This window comes from Pundamilia nyererei, unplaced genomic scaffold, assembly GCF_000239375.1.
Source record: "Pundamilia nyererei isolate P.nyererei 1_Seehausen unplaced genomic scaffold, PunNye1.0 scaffold00269, whole genome shotgun sequence".
Taxonomy (NCBI): Eukaryota; Metazoa; Chordata; class Actinopteri; order Cichliformes; family Cichlidae; genus Pundamilia; species Pundamilia nyererei.
Genome location: NW_005187670.1, coordinates 258,434 through 281,295, shown reverse-complemented (window position 1 = coordinate 281,295; position 22,862 = coordinate 258,434). Strand labels below are relative to the sequence as shown.

The following is a 22,862-nucleotide window of genomic DNA, read 5'->3' as shown; positions in this document are numbered from 1 at the left end:
ATTAAAAATTGAATTAATGAGTATTTTAAGGATGTATTTAACTTTTAGTATTTAAAAATGGATAATGTGAAATATTGTCTGGATGCACACTCAGTCATCCAGCTAGTAAATCCCAAAAGGTTGATTCTGTTCACCTGGATGTTTTCAGTGCGAGAAACGTTTCATCATCATCAGGTGACCTGAGGTCTCCAACCTTATAAACAGCACATTTGTACAATGACTGAAACCAGCACCACTGAATGAACAATGGACTGTGATCAGTTTATGATCATTAATATGCATTGACAATCGATCAACAGCCACTGATCCATGGCCATGAGTCCCATTCACAGAGAGCTGGGGAATGGCTGCAATCACAGCATTGTAAGATGGTGACAGATGGACACTTACACCCTGGATTTTGTTGAGAAGGTGAGAGATGCCATCATGGAGGCAGATCAAACCATGGTCTCGTATGATGTTACATCTCTCTTCACTTGTGTGCCAGTCACCGAAGCACCGGAGGTAGTTCATAAGAGATTACAGGATGACCCCAACCTCAGGAACAGGATCAATCTCAGCATCGACCAAGTGTGTTTGTGACAGGTTTGTCTAGCACAGACCTATTGCTGGTACGAGACAATTCTACTACAACAGCAAAAACAAGTCACCAGAGCTCTTTGTATGATGACGTGCACGAGGGAGATGCCCGAGACGAGCGCTTATATATTTCTAAGCATAAATGACAATCCAACAATGTAAACCTAAGAGTTTGCTTTTGGAACTGTGTCTTCATTCCACCTACTTCACATACAAGAGTCAGTGCTACAGGCAGAAACATGGGTGCCATGGGCTCCCAGTTTCACCCATCGTGGCCAATTTGTACATGGAAGAAGTGGAAAAGAGGGCTTTGCTATCCTACCCTGGAACACCACCAAGCCATTGGTTCAGGTATGTGGATGACACCTGGGTGAAAATCAAATCTCAGGACGTTCCACATTTCACGGATCACATTAACTCGGTGGACCGACACATCAAATTCACCAGGGAGGATATGAAAAGTGGCAGGTTAGCCTTCTTAGACTGTGAGATTTCCATCAGTAATGGGGGACATCTAAAAGCTGACGTGTACCGTAAACCTGCACATACAGATCAGTATCTAAGGTTTGACTCTCATCATCCACTGGAGCACAAACTGGGCGTCATCAGGACGCTACAACACAGAGCGAACACCATCCCCACAGACACAGCAGCCAGGGAGGCAGAAGAACATCAAGAAGGCCCTGAGTAAGTGTGGTTATCCCAGCTGGACTTTTGTCAAAGAAAGCTCCAGCCGATCCAGGAGAGAAGGACAACCGTTTAGGAGGAGGCCATTTACTTAAAAGGGAAAGACCATCTCTAAATCGAGGAGGGGCCTAAGTGTCCATCTGTCTCCATCTTACAATGCTGTGATTGCAGCCATTCCTCAACTCTCTGTGAGTGGGACTCATGGCCATTGATCAGTGGTTGTTCAATGATCATGTCAAATTGTATATTAATGATCAGTGAACTGACCTCCCAGCCCATTGTTCCTTCCGTGGGCTGGTTTCAGTCATTATGCAAATGTACTGTTGATAAGATTGAGACCTGCAGTCAGCTGAGACTGAAGACGTCACCTGGATGAGTGACAAAATGTTTCTCCCGCTGAAATATCCAGATGAACAGAATCAACCTTTGCGGAACGGAAAAAATTACTTATAATTGAAAGCACAAAATGTTGAATACATGAAATAATTAAAAATGAAAGCTAAACAGATTTATAAATAACACACTGATTTTATTTACATACTGCATAGATGCTTATTTTCATATGTGACATAGAACATGTTTTAAAGAAATACCAGTAACTGCAGTAATTCAGACATTTTTGCATCTGTTAATAAATGCAAATTATTCTTACAAAATATAAAGAATCAATTTTTAAAAATTTGTGTATTTTTTATATTTTTAAAGTCCAAAATACGTTGTTGTGACACCGTTAAATTACCACTAAATTACATTAAAAAAAGGAGGTATAATTACTTTTGAAGTTTGTTTGTTTTTTTTACAGCTGATTGTTATCAGTCATCACAGTCTTTATTATTTTTATGCTTTTACTCACTGAACTGGTTCTTGGCGACGAGTGGTTCGGAGATGCACGGTGGACCACAGCCATACTTGTTTTCAGCAGTGACTCTGAAGATGTACTCCTTCCCTTCGATGAGCTTGGTGACGGGGCAGCTGGTGCCCTTCAGGGTAGAAGTGACGGTGATCCAGCCAGTCTCGTCCTTCTTGTTGTCTTTCTTCTCCAGAATGTAGTTCAGGATCTCGCTGCCACCATCATCCTCAGGAGGCTCCCAGTTACAGATGACCGACGTGTTCCTGATCTCATCAAAGGTGAAGTTAATCGGAGCACCAGGTTTGTCTGCAATACAAGACAGTCAAGCCAATGTTTAATCTCAACGGCATTTTGGAAATGAATAATTGTTTAACTCTGCTAGCGGCTCTGTAGTAAACATGTTTGCCTAATCAAGATTGTTGAGGTTTTCTCTTTGATATTGCACTCCCTACCTGAAAAGTGGTTTGAGCCGACTGTTGTTAAGAATTGGTTCTATAAGAAAAAAATCTGAACTGAAGTCAATTTCTGAATCAAACTTGGGAGAAGAAAGAATCCCAGGTAGGCTTATGTCAGAAACACTGTGCCAAAGTTAAATATGTGGATCTGTTGTGATTCCTTGCATATAATGGAGAAGCTCACAGACGCTTTTAACTGTGTGAATATACCAGTTATGAAATCTAATCATGTGGCCTCCAGTTAATCGGTAAACTTTATTACCTAGGACGTTGACGACGCAGGAAGCGGTGGCAACACCATGTGTGTTTTCCACCTTGATAGTGAAGCTGCCGTGATCGGTTCTGACGGCATCACGGATCATCAGTGCAGATTGTCCCTTCTTGGTCTGGTCTATACCCAGACGCTCACGCAGGGGAGTCACAAACTCCTCCTCTGGTTCTGGAACCTGCAGCAAGAAATCAGAAAGGTTGAAACACTTGAAACATTCAGGACTTTCAGATGTCTCAGTGAAGACACAAACCTTGGCTTTGGTCTTCTTCTTCTTGATAACAGGAATGAACTTCTTGGTGGGCTCTTTGGCGACATCCTCATCATTTCTCAGCCAGGTGACTTTGGGATATGGGGAGCCAGAGATGTAGGCGTCAATGCAGATTTCCTCACCTTTCTTGATGCAGAGCCCAGATTGAACACGGGCGTGCAGGGTGACCTTGGGTTTTTCTGCAAGGAATGAACGATTTTGACATGTTAGCTCCAACATAAATACACATTTACTTGTGACAGTCACTGATGTTAGCGCATTTGACTTTCACACACCAACAGGGTCTGCAGCCTTGATGGGCTGTGAGCTGCGTGACGGCTCGCTGACTCCAGCAGCATTCTCAGCTCTGACCCTGAACTGGTACTCCATGTCCTCCTTTAGGCCCATCACCACGTAGGAGAAACCAGGGACCAGGCTTGGTGTGACCCTCTCGTAGCGGTCGCCGTCCTTCTCGATCTTCTCTATGATGTAGCCCTGGATGGGACAGCCGCCATCGTAGTCTGGAGCCTTCCAGGTGACTGTGATGGACTTGGACGTTGGGTCATGAGCCTCCACTTGGATGGGTGGGTCTGGTTTCTCTGTGCAATCAATATTAACAACAGAGTCAATGTCTGATGTTTTGATGTTCCCGTTGTTTATGCCTCATATTTTAGGAGTTACACTTGATCTGCTTGGACCCCCTGTCAGTTGTCCTGTATCAGAATCACCTGACTAAATCGGTCCTCATTTTTGTATTGACGGGACAGTTTATGAAGATCATTTCACTTGCAGCATAGTTTGGAAAGTATTCATGTGCTTTTTCAGACTAAACTTTATCTGAAATGGTAATGTTAATGCTCAAAGCAATAAAACAGATTTTAGTTGTTGAACATAAAATGAAACTTACGTTTTATTTCCTCTATAATGACCGGGTTTTGTAACTCCAGATATTGTCCTGCTCCGACCTTGTTGACAGCTTTCACCCTGAAGTAGTACTCACAGTTGACAAAGAGATCTTTGACAGTACTTGTTAGGACATTTTCTCCTGACATAACAGGCATGTAAGTCTTTTTGGACGCTTCACGGCGCTCCAGGGTATAGCTGACAATGGGGGTGCCGCCATCATCCTCTGGAGCTTCCCAGCTGACCTTGCAGCTGTTCTTGGTGACGTCACTGGAGGTGATAGTTTTACACTGACCAGGGAGTCCTACACGGTTTGGCAAAGAAGCAAAACTGTTTAAGAAGATTGCTGCAGAGTGTCTGTGTCTGATAGTGAATAGTGAGTCTGCTTGAGGACTTTTAGACTAAGAATGGATCTAAATCCAAACTTGAAAATTGTTGGTGGTAAACTTTAAATTTGGTTTGCAGAGGACACCATCGCTGAACGACATATTAACAGCGTTATATGTCCTAAGCATCGAATCGCCTTACCGATGACTTTGACATTGACGGTTCCAGTGGCAGTTCCCAGACTGTTTTCCAGAGTGATGGCATAGGCGCCAGCATCACCGCGGCTGCACTTGAGCAGCTCCAGGTGGGCGCTGTTCATCTCCACTGTCAGGGAGAGCCGGTCACCGGCCTTACACTCCACAGTGTCCTTCTGCCAAACCATCTTGGGTGTTGGGATTGCCCTGTAGGGAATATTCAGGTGCAGCTTCTCACCTTCAACCACTATCACGTCCTTTGCTTCCAAATCCATGGTTGGAGCACCTTGTGAGAAGAACACAGGATTATTACTTAGATTTGTATTATCGGTGCTTTAAGTTCACTTCTTCTGAAGTTCTAAAGTTGAATTCCGTCCTTGCTTACAGTCAGGATCTTTGGTGGCGACCTTATCAGAGACATCAGAGGGATCACTGACTCCGACAGAGTTGATGGCCCGAACCCTAATGACATACTTTTTCTCAGGTTTGATTCCATCATCTATCCTGAAATTTAGCTCCTTGATGGGTCTGCTGTTGACCCTGAGCCACTTTAGTTCTGGACGGGCTTCTGCCACCTCCACATGGTATCCAGTGACAGGACAACCCCCGTCCTTGACCGGAGGCTTCCAGGTGACATTGATGTGCTCCCTGCTGGCATCAGGGATGACCACTTCAAGTGGAGGTGATGGTGCACCTGGAGAGGAAGGAGGTTTCATGCATTTATCTGCAGAAAGTCAACAACTTTTTCTCCTTATTTTATTATTGTTGGGGTTATTTTGGGGGGATATCCCTGCTTAAATACACTGAGCACCAAAAGAATAAAGAAATACAGTTAAAAGTATCTTACTGGTTGGATCTTCAATGGTGAGAATCACGGTGGGTTCACTTGGATCTCCAACTCCAGCCTCGTTCTCAGCTCTGACCTGGAACTGCACTTCTGAACCTTCATCAACATCCGTTACCTTGAACTGAGTCTTTCTGTCCGGAGTTTTGCAGCACTTCAGCCAGCGAGTTCCCACCTTTTCTTTCTTCTCAATCACATACCTGTTAGGCAGATGGTGTTTGTCAAGTACAGCTCTTGAACAGTATGAGATAAACCACGTCTTTTGTCTCACTTTAGAGTTCTCTTACTGAAAGCCTGAATGCGCTGCTTTATGGAAAAACCCACCAAAAAGTGTCCTATAATTGTTCTCGTCTGAATGGCTTTACAGCAGTTTGTCTTACTTTGTTATTGGTCTTCCACCATCGCTATTGGGAGGTTCCCACTTCAGCTCCACGTATCTCTTGGTGACTTCCACCACTGTCAGTGCATAAGGAGGTCCAGGAGTTGCTGGAGAAAAAGTGAAAAGCATTAACACGTAGAGATAGTGGCTCCTTGGGTTTCACAAAGAAGTAAATTAAAAGGGGAAGACCAATGCTGACTTAAAAAACTCACTAAAAGTGTCCTTGGCAAGAACGGCATCCTCCAGCTCGCAAAATTCACCCATCCCAACGGCATTCTCTGCAGCAACCCGGAACACATACAGCGATCCTTCGTTGAGAGGGGTAACCGTATACTTCTGTTCCTTGACGGTGGTATCGACAGTCTGCCACGCCTTCCGCCTCACGTCCCTCTTTTCAACCACGTAGTTGGTGATGGGTGAGCCGCCATCACTGCTGGGAGGCTGCCACTTTAGGTCTGCGTTAATTTTGGTGATGTTCGCCACCTCCAGCCACTGAGGAGCTGATGGAGGATCTATTGAAGCAAACACAAAGACTTTTACTTTAAAAAATTAAATTCAAGGTTGTATGGTTTTCCAAATGAAAACAACTCTTGATAGCTTATATTTTATAGTCTATAACCTCTACAGACGTCATTTGCTGCCCACTGCTCACACTGGTATCAACTTACAGAGTCTCTCCTTGCAGACCACGGGGTCGCTGGGCTCACTGGGCTCGCTCTCACCAGCCTTATTGACGGCCCTGACTCTGAAAGAGTATTCTTGCTTTTCTATTAGACCCTTCAGCTGATGCTCAGTCTGAGGAACATCCTCTGCAATCTTGATCCATTCCTCGCTTCCAGCCTTCTGGAACTCAATGATGTAGCCTTCAATCTTAGCCCCGCCATCGTGCTCTGGACGAGTCCATCCTAACAGGGCTGAGGTCTTGGCAATGTCCCTGATGACAGGTTTACCAGGAGCCCATGGAGGATCTGAAGAAGAGTTATATGAATACTTTTATTTCCTGATCTTTGTGCTGTGCTTTGCAATAAGGAAATTATAATCTTGATACCACAACATCTGACTCAGCCTAAGTAGATTGACTGACATGTGACATACCAATAGGATCTTTGATGAGGATGGGATCAGTCTCTGCACTTGGGTTTCCAGGTCCAGCTAGATTTTCAGCCAGAACACGGAAGCGGTACTTCTTCTTGGTGGTCAGACCCTTTACCCTGCAGCCCAAAATTCAAAGTTAGAAACATGCTTGACAAAAAAATGGTCCACACTGTTAGCTGAAGGACTTTCACCATCACTCCTGCCACTTGTACCTTCAGGTACTTAGTTACCTGAATGTTGTGTCCGTGATGGGTAGTTTGTTACATCTGATCCACTTGTCACTCTCCGGATCTAACTTCTCAATCCAGTATCCAGTGATGGGGCTACCGCCATCCTCGTCAGGCTCTAACCAGGTCAGAGTGACAGCGTCCTTGGCGATGTCAGAGGGAGTGATTCTGGTTGGAGGACCCGGAGGATCTGAAACAGATGAAAAATAAAAGGATTTATCTACGGTTCACCTGCACAGGCTGGAAATAAGTCACCGGAGAGTAGTATAAAACAACGTACCGAAGGAATACTTGGCAGTGATTGGCACATGCTCTGCAGGTTCACCAATGCCATACTGGTTCTCAGCACTGACCCTGAAAATGTACTCTTTCAATGCTGTGAGCTTGGTGGCCTTGAAGGTGGTGTGCTTCACCGTGGCTGACAGCTTGACCCACTCCTCCTTGTCAGTCTGACGACTTTCCACAATGTAGTTGGTGATGGGAGACCCACCATCATCTCTGGGAGGGTTCCAGGCCAGGACGCAGGATTCGTTGGTGATTTCAGAGATATCTAAAGCAGCTGGAGGGCCCGGTTTATCTAAAGAGGAGGGGCCAAAATTAAAATCATAACCAAGATAATGGTAATGCAAGACATCTGGAGGTGCCACAACTGCTTAGCAGGCTCGGCGATATAAGATAACCCTATAAAATGGTCTGTCCAGTATGTTATGCTAAGATTATTTTCATATCTTTAATCAAAAAAGGAGATGCTTTTCCCATTTTCTGACTAACTTAAAATCACCTGGTAGCATGAAAATCCTGTAGCTGTAAGGAACTCTAGGATTTCTACAGTAAAGGAAGTTTACTCTCATGTTTTCATTGCCATCACAGCTATCATTTGTCTTCTACGATAAGAAATCAGCTTTTGTACCCAGGATGTTGACATCAATAGTGGCAGTGGCTCGTCCACAGGCATTGACTGCCTCAATGATGTAGGTGGCGGTGTCTCCTCTGGTGGTGTTGTCAATGGAAACCTTCGAGTGTCCTGGCTGGGTGTCGATGGCAATGCGGTTATCAGCCCGCAGGACCACGTCTGCTTTGGTCCACTTCACCCGGGGATCGGGCTTCCCTTTCACATCTGCAGGAAGCTCAATCTTGCTGCCAGCTCTGGTGGTTAATCCAGCCAGCAACTTCACATCGAGCTGGATCTCAGGAGGTTCTGTAGGAATTTTTAAACATAGTCACAGTTGTCCCAACTTCATTACTGTGTTTCATTTCAATTTGTGCTTCTATAAATATATGTTCATTTCAGTTTCCCCTCGATAACTCACAACTGTCCAATATTTAATTTTACATGCAATAACCCAAACTGTAAATACATAACACCATTTATTTATGTATTAATTTCCTCTTTTCCCCAGATTTGTATATTTGTACATTAAATATATATATTTTTTCCTTTTTTCTAAATACTGTTCATGCAAAACTGTGTATTCTCGGCAGATATGTGCCATACTGCATTTTATTTGGCTGAACTATATATAATTTTGCTTATTTAAGCCAATTAGTTATAAAATTGTTCTGCTTTAACAAATGAATTTCCACCTTTTGGAGAAATGAAATGTGTCTTATATTATATTATCACAACTATGCCTGAAACCTTGATGGTAATATCCTTAAAATCCACACATTCTCACTTATTCTTTTATTTGTCATAAGAAAGATTTGCTCCTGTATCACTGAGAGATGCTGCACATTTCTGAGTGAGTCTGCAGAATCCATTACAAAAATAAATTATACTGCTGCACTTTTTGTGCAGTGTGTGGCTGCAGCATCATGTGACTGTCTGGAAGAGCACAACCCGTCCTACCCTTAGCGTCCACAGCTTGGATCTCATCGGTAGCCCTGCAAGGTCGACTGGCTCCCAGCTTGTTAAAAGCTCTGACTCTGTAGGCGTACCACTGGCCCTCGACCAGGCCGGTAACCTGGAACCTGTGAGTTCAAATCATATAATATATCCAGCTGTACCAAAATAAAGACAGGACACTAATAACGTGTGGCCCAAAAAACTTAACCGGCAGTTACAAGCTCTTAAGTCTTACTTGAGTTCAGGGAGGGGATCACCGCAGGGTTCCCACTTGTCTGTACCACGCTGGCACTTGTCCACCACGTAGCCTTTAATATGGGCACCACCATCGTATTTTGGAGGCTCCCAGGACAGGAAAATGGACTTGGCACTCTTATCGCGCCACTTAAGGTTCTCAGGTGGATCAGGTACAGCTGCAGGAGAAAATACGTGAACGTGAAACAGGTGAGATTCTAGTTATCTGTCAGTTTCTCCACTCAAAGACAATTAATTTCACATGAAGTGTAAAAACACTCACTTGCAGGAGAAGAGACATTGATGGGCTCATCGATGTAGGCTGGCTCTCCAGGTCCGCACTTGTTGCATGCAGAGACGCTGAACAGATACTCCTTTCCTTCAATCACGTCTGTTACCGTGTGCTCCAGGTCAAGGACGCCAGCAGCCACCTGGAAAAATGTCACTGTCACTGCTGAGCAAATAAACTCAGACCTGGGTAGACTTCTGGGTCTGTGAACATTATTTCACACTGTGGAACTAATGTTTTCTGTTTTTAAAAATAAAAAAGCCAACATGTCACATGCCATGTTTGAGCCAGGCCCTGAAACCTAACAACACTGCTGCTAACAATAACAATAACTTTATTTATAAAGCGCTTTCAAACAAAGTGCTGTACAGCGATTTGAAAATAAAGAGATAAATAAATAAAAGTGATACATAGCAACACAAGTTAAAAACATAAGCAGAGTTAAAAATGATAAACATTTAAAAAACTAATAGGCAAAGAATTAAGACCTGTAGGATAGGCTGAACAAGTGTGTCTTCAACTTAGCTTTAAAACCCTCCACAGAGCAGCCTGCCTAATATCTTGAGGGAGGTTGTTCCACAAAAACGGGGCACGAAAAGAAAAAGCACGCTCCCCAACTGTCTTTTTTCTGGCTTTAGGAACCTTTGGAAGGCCAGAGTCCTGAGATCGGAGCGCACGAGATGGAACATAAAGGTGCAAAAGATCAGAGAGGTATGAAGGTGCCAAACCAGTGAAAGCCTCGTAGGTGAGCAGCTTAGAATCTGCTCGAATGTGCTCAAATTTTCCAGTTTTAGTTAAAAAGCAAGCAGCTGCATTTTGCACCATCTGAAAACCTCTAAAACTTTTCGTTGGTAGCTCAGAAAGGAGCTGCACATTCATGTATTATTTTTAGAAGGCGGTTACTTTTTCACACAAAACCAGGTAATTCACTCAGTTTACATTTTGTGATGAGCTGAAATATTTTTATTACGTACAGCGCCAAAGATGACATTACTGAAATGAGCTGAAAGTACCTTGGCCCATGTCTTGCGAGAAACTTCTCTCTTCTCAATCTGATAGTGTGTCACTGGACTTCCTCCATCGTGTTCAGGTGCCTCCCACATCAAGTGGACATGTTGACGGGTCACTTCAGCCACTTTGAAGTCCTTCGGAGCACTGGGGCATGCTGGGAAAATAAGATGAAAAAGACTTCCATCAGTTTTCTTCTTTTGGGTTTGTTTCTAGATGATTTGGGGGTAACAGACGTCTCTGTACCACAATAAAATGAGCTGTCTATTAAAATAAGCACCATCATTGCTAAACTTGATCACATGGTCATGGGTTCTTACCGATGACGTTGACATCAATATCTCCAGAGACAGAGGATACGTCGTTCTCCAGCTGCAGGGTGTAGATGCCTTTGTCTGGACGAACACTAGGAGATATCGTCAGTTCCGTGTGCGTAGGCTTCGTCACCATGGAGACACGCTCATCCGCTGGGGTCAGCTCCTTCTCGCCAAAGGTCCACTTGGCCACAGGGGTTGGGTATCCAGTAATGGGAACTCTAATTGTTAGAGGCTGAGGAACAATCACCTCCAGGCCTTTCCTGAAGCCACTCAGATCAAAGGTTGGACCAACTGCCAAGAGAGAAACATTTGGTTGTGAAAGCACATCCAGTGAACTACTTGGATTTATAAAGAAGAAGTGGTTGGTTGAGTTTATGCTTGTTGCACACACCATGAGGATCATCGGCAAGCAGTGGTCCCAGCTGCTCGGCTGGATCGGAGACACCGGCGGCATTCTCAGCGCAAACTCTGTAGAGGTACTTCTGACCAGGTTTTAGTCCAGACACCTGAAGAAAACAACAACACAATCCAGACCAGGAAGAAAAATGTAACTGCGCTGAGGTTGAATCAGAATAAAGGCAGACTCTTCAGGTTGGCTGCATACCCGGTAGGAGAGGTCGGGACACAGTCGGGCGTTGCAGCGGAGCCACTTGTCAGAGCCGTCCTCACATTTCTCAATGATGTATCCTGTAATCATGCTGCCACCGTTGTTTATGGGCGTCTCCCAGGTCAACGTGACTGCTGTCTTGATTTGGTCACTAAAGTTCAGGTTCAGAGGTGGGCTCGGCCTCTCTGTGGGCACAAGACATGAGCAAAATCAGACTGTTTGATATTTCTACACAGGACTTAGATAGAAACATTGAGAGTGAGCTCACCGATGGGATCCATGATCTTGACGGGGTTGGTGGCAGCACTGGGCCTGCCGATGCCAGCCTTGTTCTCTGCTCGGACTCTAAAGATGTACTCCTTGTACTCCACCACGTCGTTCAGCATAGCCAAGTGGTCATCGGCAGCACAGACTAAGGCTGCCTCCCACTTAACAGATGTTCTGTCACGGAGCTCAATCACATAAGCAGTGATCTCAGAGCCACCGTCAAACTTGGGGGGCTCCCAAGTGATGGTGGCACCAAACTTGTTCACTGACTCTACTGCAACATTTTCAGGAGCATCTGGAACATCTAAAGTTAGGAAACAAAAATGTGACGGACATTATTAGGACGAGTGTGGAGATGGCGTTAGGATTAGTGGAGCGGGGATCTCGGGGTGTTGCTTACCAAACTTGTTTTTGGCCTGGACGGCATCTTCGGTTGCAACAGCGGGTCCGCTGCCAACTCTGTTTCGAGCACAGACTCTGAAGAGGTAAAAGGATTCCTTCTGCAGGCCACTGACGCAGTACTCTGGAGTGTCAGCACGGTCTGTAGCCACAGTCCAGGTCTTGCGCTTCACATCCCGTCTTTCTACAACATAGGCGATAATCTTGCTGCCACCGTCATTCTCAGGTTCCTCCCAGGCCAAACTGACCTCGCCATCAACAGTGTCAACCACTCTCAGGTTCTTGATGGGTCCCGGTACATCTGGAAAACCACCAGGACAACACTCAGAAACTCTGGTGATATCCTCCGACAGAGGACTGAGCAGTTATCTGATCACAGACTCACCAATCACATCCAGGTTGATAAAGGCCTCACCCTCACCATGCTTGTTCTTAATTACCACCTTGTACCGGCCCTGGTCCTCCTTGGCAGGGCTCTTCAGGCGGTACTCGGTCTTGTCCAAAGAGGTGTCAATATTCTGGACAGGAAGACTGGTGCCTTCAAAAAACCACTCGGCATCAGCACGAGGGTACGCGTCATAAGGCACAGTCATGACAAAGGGTTTACCGGCATCTGTCACCAGGTTCTGGTCGGTGGTTTTAATCTTTGGAACAGCTGCAGGAGAGACAGAGGAGAAATGTGTACTGTTTAATTCGCCCTGCATAACACAGAGCAGTCCAAACTGGTGGATATCATCTTAAAATAAAACTGCGTGTTATGCTTTGCGTCTACAACTATATTCCCAAAACAACTTGGATGCTTCATAAAGTGTCAAGAAAAGATTCGTTTGTTTACAACTTTCTAAAAGTCTGTTTAATCAGTGATTTCTTTAACATTTCTTGAAATGCGTTTCACTACCTGTTTGCATGTGAAGTTGACTCACCTGCCAGCTCCAGCTTGGCCCGGGCATCCTTGTCTTTGGCCACGATCCTGTACTCTCCCTGATCTCTGGGTCTAATTTCACAGACCTGCAGTCTGTGGACTTTACCCTCGCTGATCATCTGGTATTTGTCTCCCTGGACGATGATCATGTTGTTCCTCATCCACTTCACCTCCACCCTGTCTTTGTTGAGCTCCACCTCAAACACGATGTCTGAACCCGGAGGTTCGAACACGTCCTGCGGTGGTCTGATGATTTCCACTGGGGTCTCTGCGCAACATAAAAACACATCTCACAAGAAGATTCATCGAATAAATCTTTGCTTTTGAAGACAAAAAGAAACAAACATCTCACCTTCAACAAAGAGCCTCGCTCTCGTCCTCCTCTCATCCACACCACAGGCATATTCACACTCGTCATCAGGCCTGCACACCTTAATGATCAGTCTGCACGTCTTTCCTTCTTTTTCCATTTGATATCTGTAAAAACACAACAAACATCAGGAACTTGGTACAGTCATGTATATGATACTATAAGACTTAGATAATAGCATCAGCTGTGTAATTTTGCCTCTGTACACCACTGCACTTTATTTTAAATCAAAGGTAACACAAGGTCCCAGAAGCTTCAGGCTTTTGTAATCCTCTGTCATGACCACGTATCCCAAATTTTAACTTTCTGAATATTTTCTTGGTTGATTAGCATTTGATTTGTGTTCCTTTGGATCGAAACAACAGCAGATGCAGATCTGTCATACCTGGGGCCCGCTCGAATCTCTCGTCCTTCCCTGTACCACTTAACGGCAGCCTTCTCCTTGCTCAGCTTGCAAGTGAACTCTGCATCCTCGAACTCTGTAATGGTCTGGTCTTTGAGCTGTGCCGTGAAGTCTGTGGGTGCCTCGCTAATGATCAGCTCAGCTGCACATTTGTCATCTCCGACCACGGCCGTGTACTCGCCCTCGTCTTCCATGATGCAGTCCTTAACGGTCAGGCTGTGCTTCAGGCCATCGACTCTGTAGACGATGCGTTTGCTGAGTGTCACCTCCTGACCAGCCTTCAGCCACCTCACCGTCGCCCCGGGCCTGTTCACCTTACAGACGAAGCTGACGGTCTTCTTCTCCTGAGTGTCATTGTCCTCGATGGGCTCCAAGAACCTCAGTTTCTCCTCTGTGGAGGACCAAATGATTTCAGGGTGAACGTAAAGAAACAAAGGAGGACGTGCAACAAAGCACTGAGCAAGAAACGGCTGCTTTAGATCAAACGTCCTGATACTCTTGGAAGAAACAGAACTTCAGTTATTCTGAATTCTTCAGATGATTTTCAGCTTTCTTTGCTTTATAACAAAGCTGACACATCCATCTGTCTTTCAGAGTCACGTCTGCGATTACTGAGAACAGGTTTAGGACACTGACCTGCCAAAAGGTGCTATAATATTAAACATATTTGAGACAGCCGTTGTATAAACTCCTAAATATGTTTCAACATTACTGTGAGCCATATACAGATAATAAAATAAGGCTGTGTGTACAGTAGAGTCACAAGAACAACTAAAGAAGCACTCAGCACTCAGGAAGCTGGCCCTGGTTTCATTAAAGAGTCAAATCCAGCCTGTAACTTCACTCAGGTACTGTTACTGCCCACTCACCTGCCACTTTAGCGCTGGCAGTGCACTTGGCGAGCTCTCCTCTGTGATTGGTCAGGCTGACGGTATAGACGGCCTCATCAGCCTTCTGGGCGTCTCTGATCCTCAGAGAGAAGACGTTGTCCCTTTGAGCCATCATGTACTTGCTGCTCTCAAAAATGGTCTCCTCATTCTTCAGCCACTTGGCCTTCGCTCCTTCCGTGTTGGTCTCGCAGTTAAAAACGATCTCGCCTCCCTCCTTCACCTCGGTGTCTTTGATCGGAGTTATGATCCTCAGTTTTTCTAAAACAGAATTCAAACTTAATAAAACTAAACCTGCATTCTGAAATCTGTAATAAGATATGACAAAGACAATAAGTGTCTTACCGATCACTAGCAGATCTGCCACGGCTTTAACAGTGCCAATGTGTGCAGTGTAGCCTCCCTCATCCTTCAGCTCACAGCTTTTCACAATAAGAGCTCTTCGTTTTCCTTCACTGATGATGCCGTACTTGTCTCCAGCTTCTATCTCTTTGTCTCCTCTGAACCATTTTACTTCGTAGGTGTCTTTGGAGACAGAGCAGGAGAACTCTGCCTTCTCGCCCTCCACCACTTCCTGGCTCTGAGGCCGAGCGAGGAACTCGGCTGCCAGTTCTGCAAAGGAGAAGAAGGCGGAGTTAAGGTTTGGTGGATTAGTGGATTTCTCCACGTTCTTTGTTTTGCTCTTCAGATTGCTTTTGAAATCATTACAAAGAAAATACTTTAGAAAGATAATGACTCGGGTAGGTAATTGGTGACTTCAGTTTCTTCTATAAAATCAAAAAGTAAGCAACGTGTTTTACCGTTGAGTTTGAGCGTGGCGGATGTCCTGATGGTGGGACTCAGCCTGCAGTTGTAATCACCAGCGTCCTCCATCCTCAGGTCCCGGATGATCAGGATCCTCTTGCGTCCGTCCGTCTGTTGGTCGTAGCGACCTCCCTCTGGGAGCTCCTCGTCCCCTCGATACCAGGTGACCTCAGCGCCGGCCTTCGACACTTCGCAGATCATCTTCACGGTGTTCGTCTCTGTTCCCTCCACGTTGGACAGGTTCTTTGTAAACCTGGCTGCCTCCTCTGAAGGAAACACGAGCACCAGGAGTTCATTTACAGAGAAATATCCATCTATTAAGTCGAGCCTAAAATCATATGTTTATAGTTTTTACAAGAATATTTCTTCAGCAGAGAAATTTCCTGCAGTGGTTAGAAAGCTGACCGTCATCAGTGAATGACGTTTTATTTTCCAGCAGAACAAACATCTGTGGCTGACATGAATAAAAACGTCACTTTTTTTCTCATTGGAAGCTTGGTGAAACTGGAAATTCAACATGAATCAAACACATGAAATAAATCAGGGGTGGGCAACTCCAGGCCTCGAGTGCCGGTGTCCTGCAGGTTTTAGATTGCACCCTGGGTCAACACACCTGAATCACATGGTTAGTTCATTACCAGGCCTCTGGAGAACTTCAAGAAATGCTGAGGAGTCATTTAGCCCTTTAAATCAGCTGTGATGGATTATGGACACATCTAAAACCTGCAGGACACCGGCACTCGAGGCCTGGAGTTGCCTACCCCTGAAATAGATGAATAATGTTCCTCACCGATGACGGTGAGTATGCCAGAGGTCTTGGAGGTTCTCGCGTCACATTCGTACTCGGCTTCATCATCAAACACAGACTTGTGGATGATAAGGATTCTCTGGACTCCCTTTGCGATGATCTCGTACTTCTTTCCTTTCCTGATCTCGCCACCGTCCTTGAACCAGCGAACCTTGAAAAATGACGACACAAGAGTTAGTCGAGAGCGTGAGAGCGGTTTCAGTCTGATCGACAGGACAGCAGCGACTGTTTGCATCCTGCTGAGCTCACCTTGGCAGACTCACGAGAAACTTCACATTCAAACTTGGCAGACTCCTTCTCTCTGACCTCAACATCCTGCAGAGGCTTTGTAAACTCAACATACGGAGCTGTGAATGGAAAAGGCCACAGCATGAGCACAGTTATGCTTTACCTCAGCTGGAGGTGCGACAGCAGATTTGAAAGATTAAAGCCTGGTTAAGGTCCTTACGTGTAACTTCCAGGAAACAAGAAGTCTTGAAGTCTTTGGCATCACATGTGTACAACTTGGCATCTTCAGGAGAGCAGTCGTGAATGATCAGAGCTCTCTTGCGTCCGTCCACGATGGTGTCGTACTTCTTGGTCTTTCTGAGCTCCTGTCCCTCCCTGAACCATCGTACCTCAGCATTCTCACGGGAAACCTCACACTCCAGAGTGGCCGTGGCTTCCTCCTCCACCGTCTGATCCTCCAGAGGCTTTGTGAACTCAACCGCTGGCTCTAAAGGTACAGAGACAGACGTGGTTAACAGCCTCCTGTTAGAAATGCTTTGTCCTCGATCCTCGGAGCCCGGTCTGAGCGCGTGCCGTACCTCTGACGATAAGCTGAGCCTGAGTCTGGAAGTCCTTGGCAGTAAGTTTGACCTCGCCGGCCTCCGACAGGTTCACGTCTCGGACGGTCAAAGTGTGAACTCGGCCCGCCACCCGAGTCTTCACCTGCAGGAACCGAAAACAAAACGAGCGTTACACTTACACACGAACACGAGCTGAACGCGTCACCATGGACACAGATACAGGGCCGTCACTTAAATAATCATTATAAATAATAATTACACTTATTCTGGTTCGTTTGCTAACAGGCGGCGAGTCTGAGCGATGACTGAATAACTCCGAGTGTCAAACTGATGAAATCAGGGAAAAATACCATTTTTATTTTTTATTGTCCACAAACTTCCAGCCTTGATTCACTTTGAGAAGCTACATCATAATAAAATATTTAAGAATTTTCTGCAGATGTGTTTTTAGAAATGAGTGAAAACCTTTGGTCATATCAACAGAATAAATTTCACTTTACTAATTTATTATTCAGCTGATCGAGCTGCTCTCTTTCACACACGGGCAGGTTTCTATCACTGGGCTGCTTTTTCCACTTTAACCTCATTTTCTCCAGCAATGAATTCAACTCCTTTGTGTTTTTAAATAAAACTAATTCGTGATGTTTAATTCATAATTAAGCTTTATTAATTCATTATTTGGGTTCAGACACTCACCTGCTAAAAAACACTGTTCAAAAATATCCAAAAATTTAAAATTCTGAAAAAACGTCATAATAAATAAATAAATAAATAAATAAATAAATACATAAATAAATAATAATAATAATAATAATAATAATAATAATAATAATAATAATAGTTTGTGGGGATAGGTTAATTGATGAATCCAAATTGCCCATAGGTGTGAATGTGGGAGTGAATGGTTGTCTGTCCCTGTGTGTCAGCCCTGCGACAGACTAGCGACCTGTCCAGGGTGTACCCCGCCTCTCGCCCTATGACCGCTGGGATAGGCTCCAGCGCCCCCGTGACAAGCCGAAGCGAATGGATGGATGGAATAATAATCATAATCATAATTGTTTTATTTAACAAAGCGCCTTTCGAAGCACTCAAGGACACTGTACACAAGCAATAACAACAACAAACATAACAATTTACAAGATAATAAGGATAAAACATTGAACAAATAAATAAAATAAATGAAAGTAGCAGGATGGAAACATTTATGTAGAAGTTTGAGTCTGGACTTAAAAAGAGGGAGGGAAGTGATGTTTCTTATCTCAGGAGGAAGGGATGATGGGGGGCAGAGCAGCAGAAAGCCCTGCGCCCCACGGTGGCTAGCCGGGGGGAAGGGACGGTGATCTGAACCAGAGCGGTATGAAGGCGAGAGATGATGGGTAGCCTTGAATGTGCACAAAAGTATCTTGAAATTGATGCGGGATTTAACCAGAAGCCAGTGAAGCTGCTGCAGAGCAGGGCTGATGTGATGCATGGGCGATCGTGGCTCAAGAGTTGGGAGTTCGCCTTGTAATCGGAAGGTTGCCGGTTCGAGCCCCGGCTTGGACAGTCTCGGTCGTTGTGTCCTTGGGCAAGACACTTCACCCGTTGCCTACTGGTGGTGGTCAGAGGGCCCGGTGGCGCCAGTGTCCGGCAGCCTCGCCTCTGTCAGTGCGCCCCAGGGTGGCTGTGGCTACAATGTAGCTGCCATCACCAGTGTGTGAATGTGTGTGTGAATGTGTGTGTGACTGGATGTGTAAAGCGCTTTGGGGTCCTTAGGGACTAGTAAAGCGCTATATAAATACAGGCCATTTACCATAGAAAGAGTCCTGGTGATGATACGAGCAGCAGAGTTCTGGACACGTTGAAGCTGATGGATAGATTTTTGACTACGACCAAAAAGAAGAGAGTTGCTGTAATCGATCCGGGAAGTGACCGGGCTATGAACAAGGATGGCAGCGGCATGTGGGGCGAGAAAAGGACGGAGACGATTAAGGTTACGGAGTTGGAAATATGCGGACCGAGAGACGTTACTGATGTGGGAGCTAAAAGATCGAGTACCATCGCCGATGACACGCAGACTTTTCACACATGGAGAAACGGAGACTGTAACAGAAAAGCTGTTAGTTGTGGACAGTGTTTGTTTAGTGCCGACCAGGAGGATTTGTTACTGTTGAGTTTGAGAAAATTGGAAGAGAACCATGAATTTAGTTCAGCTAAGCAGAGGGTGAGAGAGGACGGAGGAGAGCAGAATCAGGTTTAGTGGACAGATACAGCTGGGTGTCATCGGCATAGCAGTGAAATGTGTCCAAGCGGAAGAAGCTAGATAATGAAACGAAGGGGCCCCAGGACAGATCCCTGCACGCCTGCAACCAGAGGAAAGGGCTGAGAAGTGAAGGATTTAAGTCGAATAAACTGAGTGCGATTTAAAGCTAGTGGGATATGGGAGAGACCGATGGAGGCGAGCCTACTGAGGAGTATCAAAGGCAGCAGTGAGATCGAGGAGAATAAGAATGGAGAGTAAACCAGAGTCAGCTGCCACGAGAAGATCAGTGAGTATTTTTATTAGTTTCAGTGCTGTGGGAGGGACGAACACCAGACTGGAACTGTTCATGCAGATTATTATTAGTGAAGTATGAGTGGAGTTGTGCGGCGACTGTCTTTTCAAGAAGTTTTGATAGAAATGGTCAATTGGAGACGGAAATGATCAAAATTACTGGGATCCTGTTTTTTTTTTCAGTATTGGGGTGATCACCGCAGCTTTGGGAACAGCTCCAGTGGTAGTGAGGAGCAGATGAGAGCAGATATGAGGGGAAGCAGAGAGGGTAGACAGGCTTTGACCCAAACGGTAGGAACGGGGTCCAGGTAGAAGCTTTTGACTTACAGCTGAGATCTGAGATATCAGTGACAGAGGGAAGCTGGAAAACAGAAAAACAGTGTGATGGGAGAGGAAATACAAAGGAAGAGCTACAGGCAACTTCAGACGGCAGGACTTGGTGTGTTTTGAGGATTTTCTCAGAGAAAAATAACAGAGAGAGTCACAAAAGGACGATGAGTAAAGGTGAGCAGGGAGAGGATCTGGTGCTCTAAGAGTTAAACAGTGAAAACAGCATCTGAGGGGAATCTTCGTTCGAACAAATGATGGTCGAGTGGTGCAGATTTAGTTTGGCTGATGCATTCCTTATAATGCAAAACATGATTATTAATTCAAGCACATGTAATATGTTTAGAAACTACCAGGAACACAAAATGACCTCGACCTGCTGAGAAACATTTGTTTATTTAATGGAGATGAAAGAATCTGAGGTCTTTGTGCAGATAAGGCGACACTCGAGGGTCAGAGTCACAGATAAGAGCCGCATGTTTATCTCCCAGATATTTTTAGCTGCAGCCTCTGCAGAACCAGAGAAACATCAAACATCACAAAGACAACTTGTCCTCATCTGCAAAACAAAACTCGTGTCTTTTCTTCATAATCCAAACTGGGATTCAGATTTTGACATTCTTTTAAAACTCAGCTTTGTTGCTCAGAGACAGGAACAAATCAGAGCCCGGCGACCGTAAACGTGTCCTGATGGCGATTGTTTAAAATCAGACGTGTGACAGACTCAGTGCAGGTCTGTTTGTGCCTGAAGAAAACCTGTTTCCACTAAAAGTTCCCATCTCACATTTTAAATCACACTAAAGAAGGTTTGTATGCTCGGATTTTCTAACCAAAGAGAAAAGTTTCCAAATCTGGAGTGAAAATGTTACAAATGTGAGAACAGAAATACAAAACATATAAGCAAAGCTTTCTTATCACAAAGATAGTATTTCATTAATGCTGTTTGTGTGATCACAACAGAAACTATGAAATCATTTCTTTTTGCACCGACTCGGTTTTTTGCAGGAAATCGCTAAAATTCTCAAGACTTAATAAAAGTAACGCTCTGTTATTTTTTAGTGTTTTACTGGATCCACACTAACTTTCTTTATTTCTGTCGTCCCATTTCTTTTCCTTCTTCTTTTGTGGTGAAGTAGAAGTTTTATGAGTGAGAAACATTTTGTTAAAAAGGAGGAAAAGCTCTGTGAGCGGTTTCTCCGGTGTGGAGCGAGTTACAGGAGAGGCCGGCGCTGCTGTGGTCAGACTCACCCGGTCGCTGGCCTCCATCCTCTGCCCTCCCAGGAACCACTCCACCGCGATGCCCTCGTACGACAGCTCGCACTCAAAGATGGCCGTCTCTCCAGCCGTCACCGTCACGTCCTTCAGAGGATGGACCAGCGTAATGGACCGAGCTGAGGGTAAAGACATGGTTAGCTCCTTCAACAAATGAACCGGCGTGCACTTGCTGGAGATCCTGTGGTCTGGTTCGTGTTTCAGGTTACTGCTGCTCCAATCAGAGAGCAGCCTGCCTTCAGATAAAGACTGAAGTGGTGAAAATAACCACAGGCCCTGATTGGCTGAACACTTACAGAGACGTGCGACACCCGTGTGTGACAGAAACCAGGGCTGCTGTTTGTGTGTGCTTCAGCCAAACGGCACGGAGCTTCCTCCGTGTCAGAGACGTTTTGTCCATCGTTTAAAAAATAAGGGCTAAAATGACCTCTGACCTTTGACTCTGAGCTGGGCGCTGGATCTGGCGTTGGCTGCAGAGAAGTCAACGGGTCCTGCCATGCCCATGCAGACGTTGTAGAGGATCAGCAGGTGTCTGGTTCCTTCCTCCTTAATCTCAACATCCTGAGGTAAACACGAGCACATGAAAGTCAGCTGAAAGCATCTCTGTGGCGATGAATATGAAACCGACTGCCAGGCGGGTCACTGCAGACTCACAGCTGACTGATGAAGAGCTTCTCCCTTCAGCTTCCAGTTTCCATGGACATCCTCCTCAGAAATCTCCGTCTCAAACTTGGCTGTTTCTGTCTCCGTGACCTCCACACTGTACAGCGGACGGACAACTTTGATATCCCGCTCTGCAAAAGGACAGAAATCACTATAAAAACCAGCAACATCTTCACCCGTGGAGCGCCTGTTTGTTAAAGCAGTCAAATTTAACTTCGCCAATGATGAGGCTCTAATCTACAAAGCTGAGGATCCACCAAGAAACCCAACCGGTGCTCCTCTCCAACATTTCTATAGAGAGAGATAAATGCTGACAAAGCTCTGACAGCCTGGTGACCTCTGTGCTTATCAGAACAAAACATCATTTATGTTCACGTCAAAGGTCTTCAAACAGCTGAACTGTAACTAACAAAGCACATATCCAGATACGACGGCTACAGATGCCAAATGATCCGTTTATTACCGTCTCAGCACGTTACCAAACACTTTGGTTTCTGTTTGTCAGGTCAAAGGTCAGACTGATTGTATTTACATGGACTTTTACCAACAGCTAAAAACTGAACGTGTTCAGAGATTTTCAGAGAAGCAGCATGCATAAAGCATGAGAGCTGGGACAGATCCATGGTTTACCTTCAATGTTGAGCTTAGCTGTGGTTTTGTCCGAGCCGCAGTCGCAGGTGTACTCTCCGATGTTGGTCTTCTCTGCCTTCCTCACCATCAGGATGCGCTTCTTGCCATCGGTGACAATGGCGATGTTCTTGGAGGGGGTGATCTCCTTCCCATCCTTAAACCATTTCACATCAGCTACAGCCTTGCTCAGCTCGCAGACCAGCTTCACCTCGTCCCTCTCCACTGCCGTGTAGTTCTGCAGCTTAGTGGTGAAGTAGGCATCACCCTCTGTGTGGGGAAACGTATGTTCATTATGAAAATCAGGCGTCAGAGAAGCGTGTCTGAATCAGTCTGACAGGATGAACTCTTGGATGTTGGTGGGTGTGGCTTGCTGTCACCTGCTCTGTTTGCTTTGTTTACACCTGTTTTCTTTTTCTTTTTCTTTTAAATC

The 22,862-nt window shown here is 45.2% G+C and overlaps 1 protein-coding gene across 1 annotated transcript in view; it reads right to left on the bottom strand.

The window, feature by feature from the left end:
* ttn.1 (titin, tandem duplicate 1) overlaps nucleotides 1-22,862 on the bottom strand; it is a 174,911-nt gene that overhangs the window by 78,038 nt on the left and 74,011 nt on the right. Inside the window, exons 74-112 of the mRNA XM_013915203.1 lie at nucleotides 22,433-22,699; nucleotides 21,794-21,933; nucleotides 21,574-21,700; nucleotides 21,116-21,258; nucleotides 17,026-17,149; nucleotides 16,668-16,934; nucleotides 16,469-16,566; nucleotides 16,202-16,370; nucleotides 15,408-15,677; nucleotides 14,953-15,219; nucleotides 14,590-14,868; nucleotides 13,703-14,111; nucleotides 13,300-13,424; nucleotides 12,949-13,215; nucleotides 12,411-12,680; nucleotides 12,027-12,326; nucleotides 11,628-11,930; nucleotides 11,357-11,544; nucleotides 11,144-11,258; nucleotides 10,756-11,043; nucleotides 10,441-10,592; nucleotides 9,422-9,569; nucleotides 9,140-9,317; nucleotides 8,908-9,029; nucleotides 7,969-8,256; nucleotides 7,339-7,635; nucleotides 7,062-7,248; nucleotides 6,832-6,947; nucleotides 6,405-6,704; nucleotides 5,949-6,248; nucleotides 5,738-5,843; nucleotides 5,361-5,557; nucleotides 4,899-5,207; nucleotides 4,521-4,799; nucleotides 3,997-4,296; nucleotides 3,386-3,688; nucleotides 3,093-3,289; nucleotides 2,834-3,017; nucleotides 2,120-2,422 (exon numbers count right to left, since the gene is read on the bottom strand). Of these exons, the coding sequence (XP_013770657.1) occupies nucleotides 2,120-2,422; nucleotides 2,834-3,017; nucleotides 3,093-3,289; nucleotides 3,386-3,688; nucleotides 3,997-4,296; nucleotides 4,521-4,799; nucleotides 4,899-5,207; nucleotides 5,361-5,557; nucleotides 5,738-5,843; nucleotides 5,949-6,248; nucleotides 6,405-6,704; nucleotides 6,832-6,947; nucleotides 7,062-7,248; nucleotides 7,339-7,635; nucleotides 7,969-8,256; nucleotides 8,908-9,029; nucleotides 9,140-9,317; nucleotides 9,422-9,569; nucleotides 10,441-10,592; nucleotides 10,756-11,043; nucleotides 11,144-11,258; nucleotides 11,357-11,544; nucleotides 11,628-11,930; nucleotides 12,027-12,326; nucleotides 12,411-12,680; nucleotides 12,949-13,215; nucleotides 13,300-13,424; nucleotides 13,703-14,111; nucleotides 14,590-14,868; nucleotides 14,953-15,219; nucleotides 15,408-15,677; nucleotides 16,202-16,370; nucleotides 16,469-16,566; nucleotides 16,668-16,934; nucleotides 17,026-17,149; nucleotides 21,116-21,258; nucleotides 21,574-21,700; nucleotides 21,794-21,933; nucleotides 22,433-22,699 (8,682 nt within the window). The remainder of the gene's footprint in view (nucleotides 1-2,119; nucleotides 2,423-2,833; nucleotides 3,018-3,092; nucleotides 3,290-3,385; nucleotides 3,689-3,996; nucleotides 4,297-4,520; nucleotides 4,800-4,898; nucleotides 5,208-5,360; nucleotides 5,558-5,737; nucleotides 5,844-5,948; nucleotides 6,249-6,404; nucleotides 6,705-6,831; nucleotides 6,948-7,061; nucleotides 7,249-7,338; nucleotides 7,636-7,968; nucleotides 8,257-8,907; nucleotides 9,030-9,139; nucleotides 9,318-9,421; nucleotides 9,570-10,440; nucleotides 10,593-10,755; nucleotides 11,044-11,143; nucleotides 11,259-11,356; nucleotides 11,545-11,627; nucleotides 11,931-12,026; nucleotides 12,327-12,410; nucleotides 12,681-12,948; nucleotides 13,216-13,299; nucleotides 13,425-13,702; nucleotides 14,112-14,589; nucleotides 14,869-14,952; nucleotides 15,220-15,407; nucleotides 15,678-16,201; nucleotides 16,371-16,468; nucleotides 16,567-16,667; nucleotides 16,935-17,025; nucleotides 17,150-21,115; nucleotides 21,259-21,573; nucleotides 21,701-21,793; nucleotides 21,934-22,432; nucleotides 22,700-22,862) is intronic.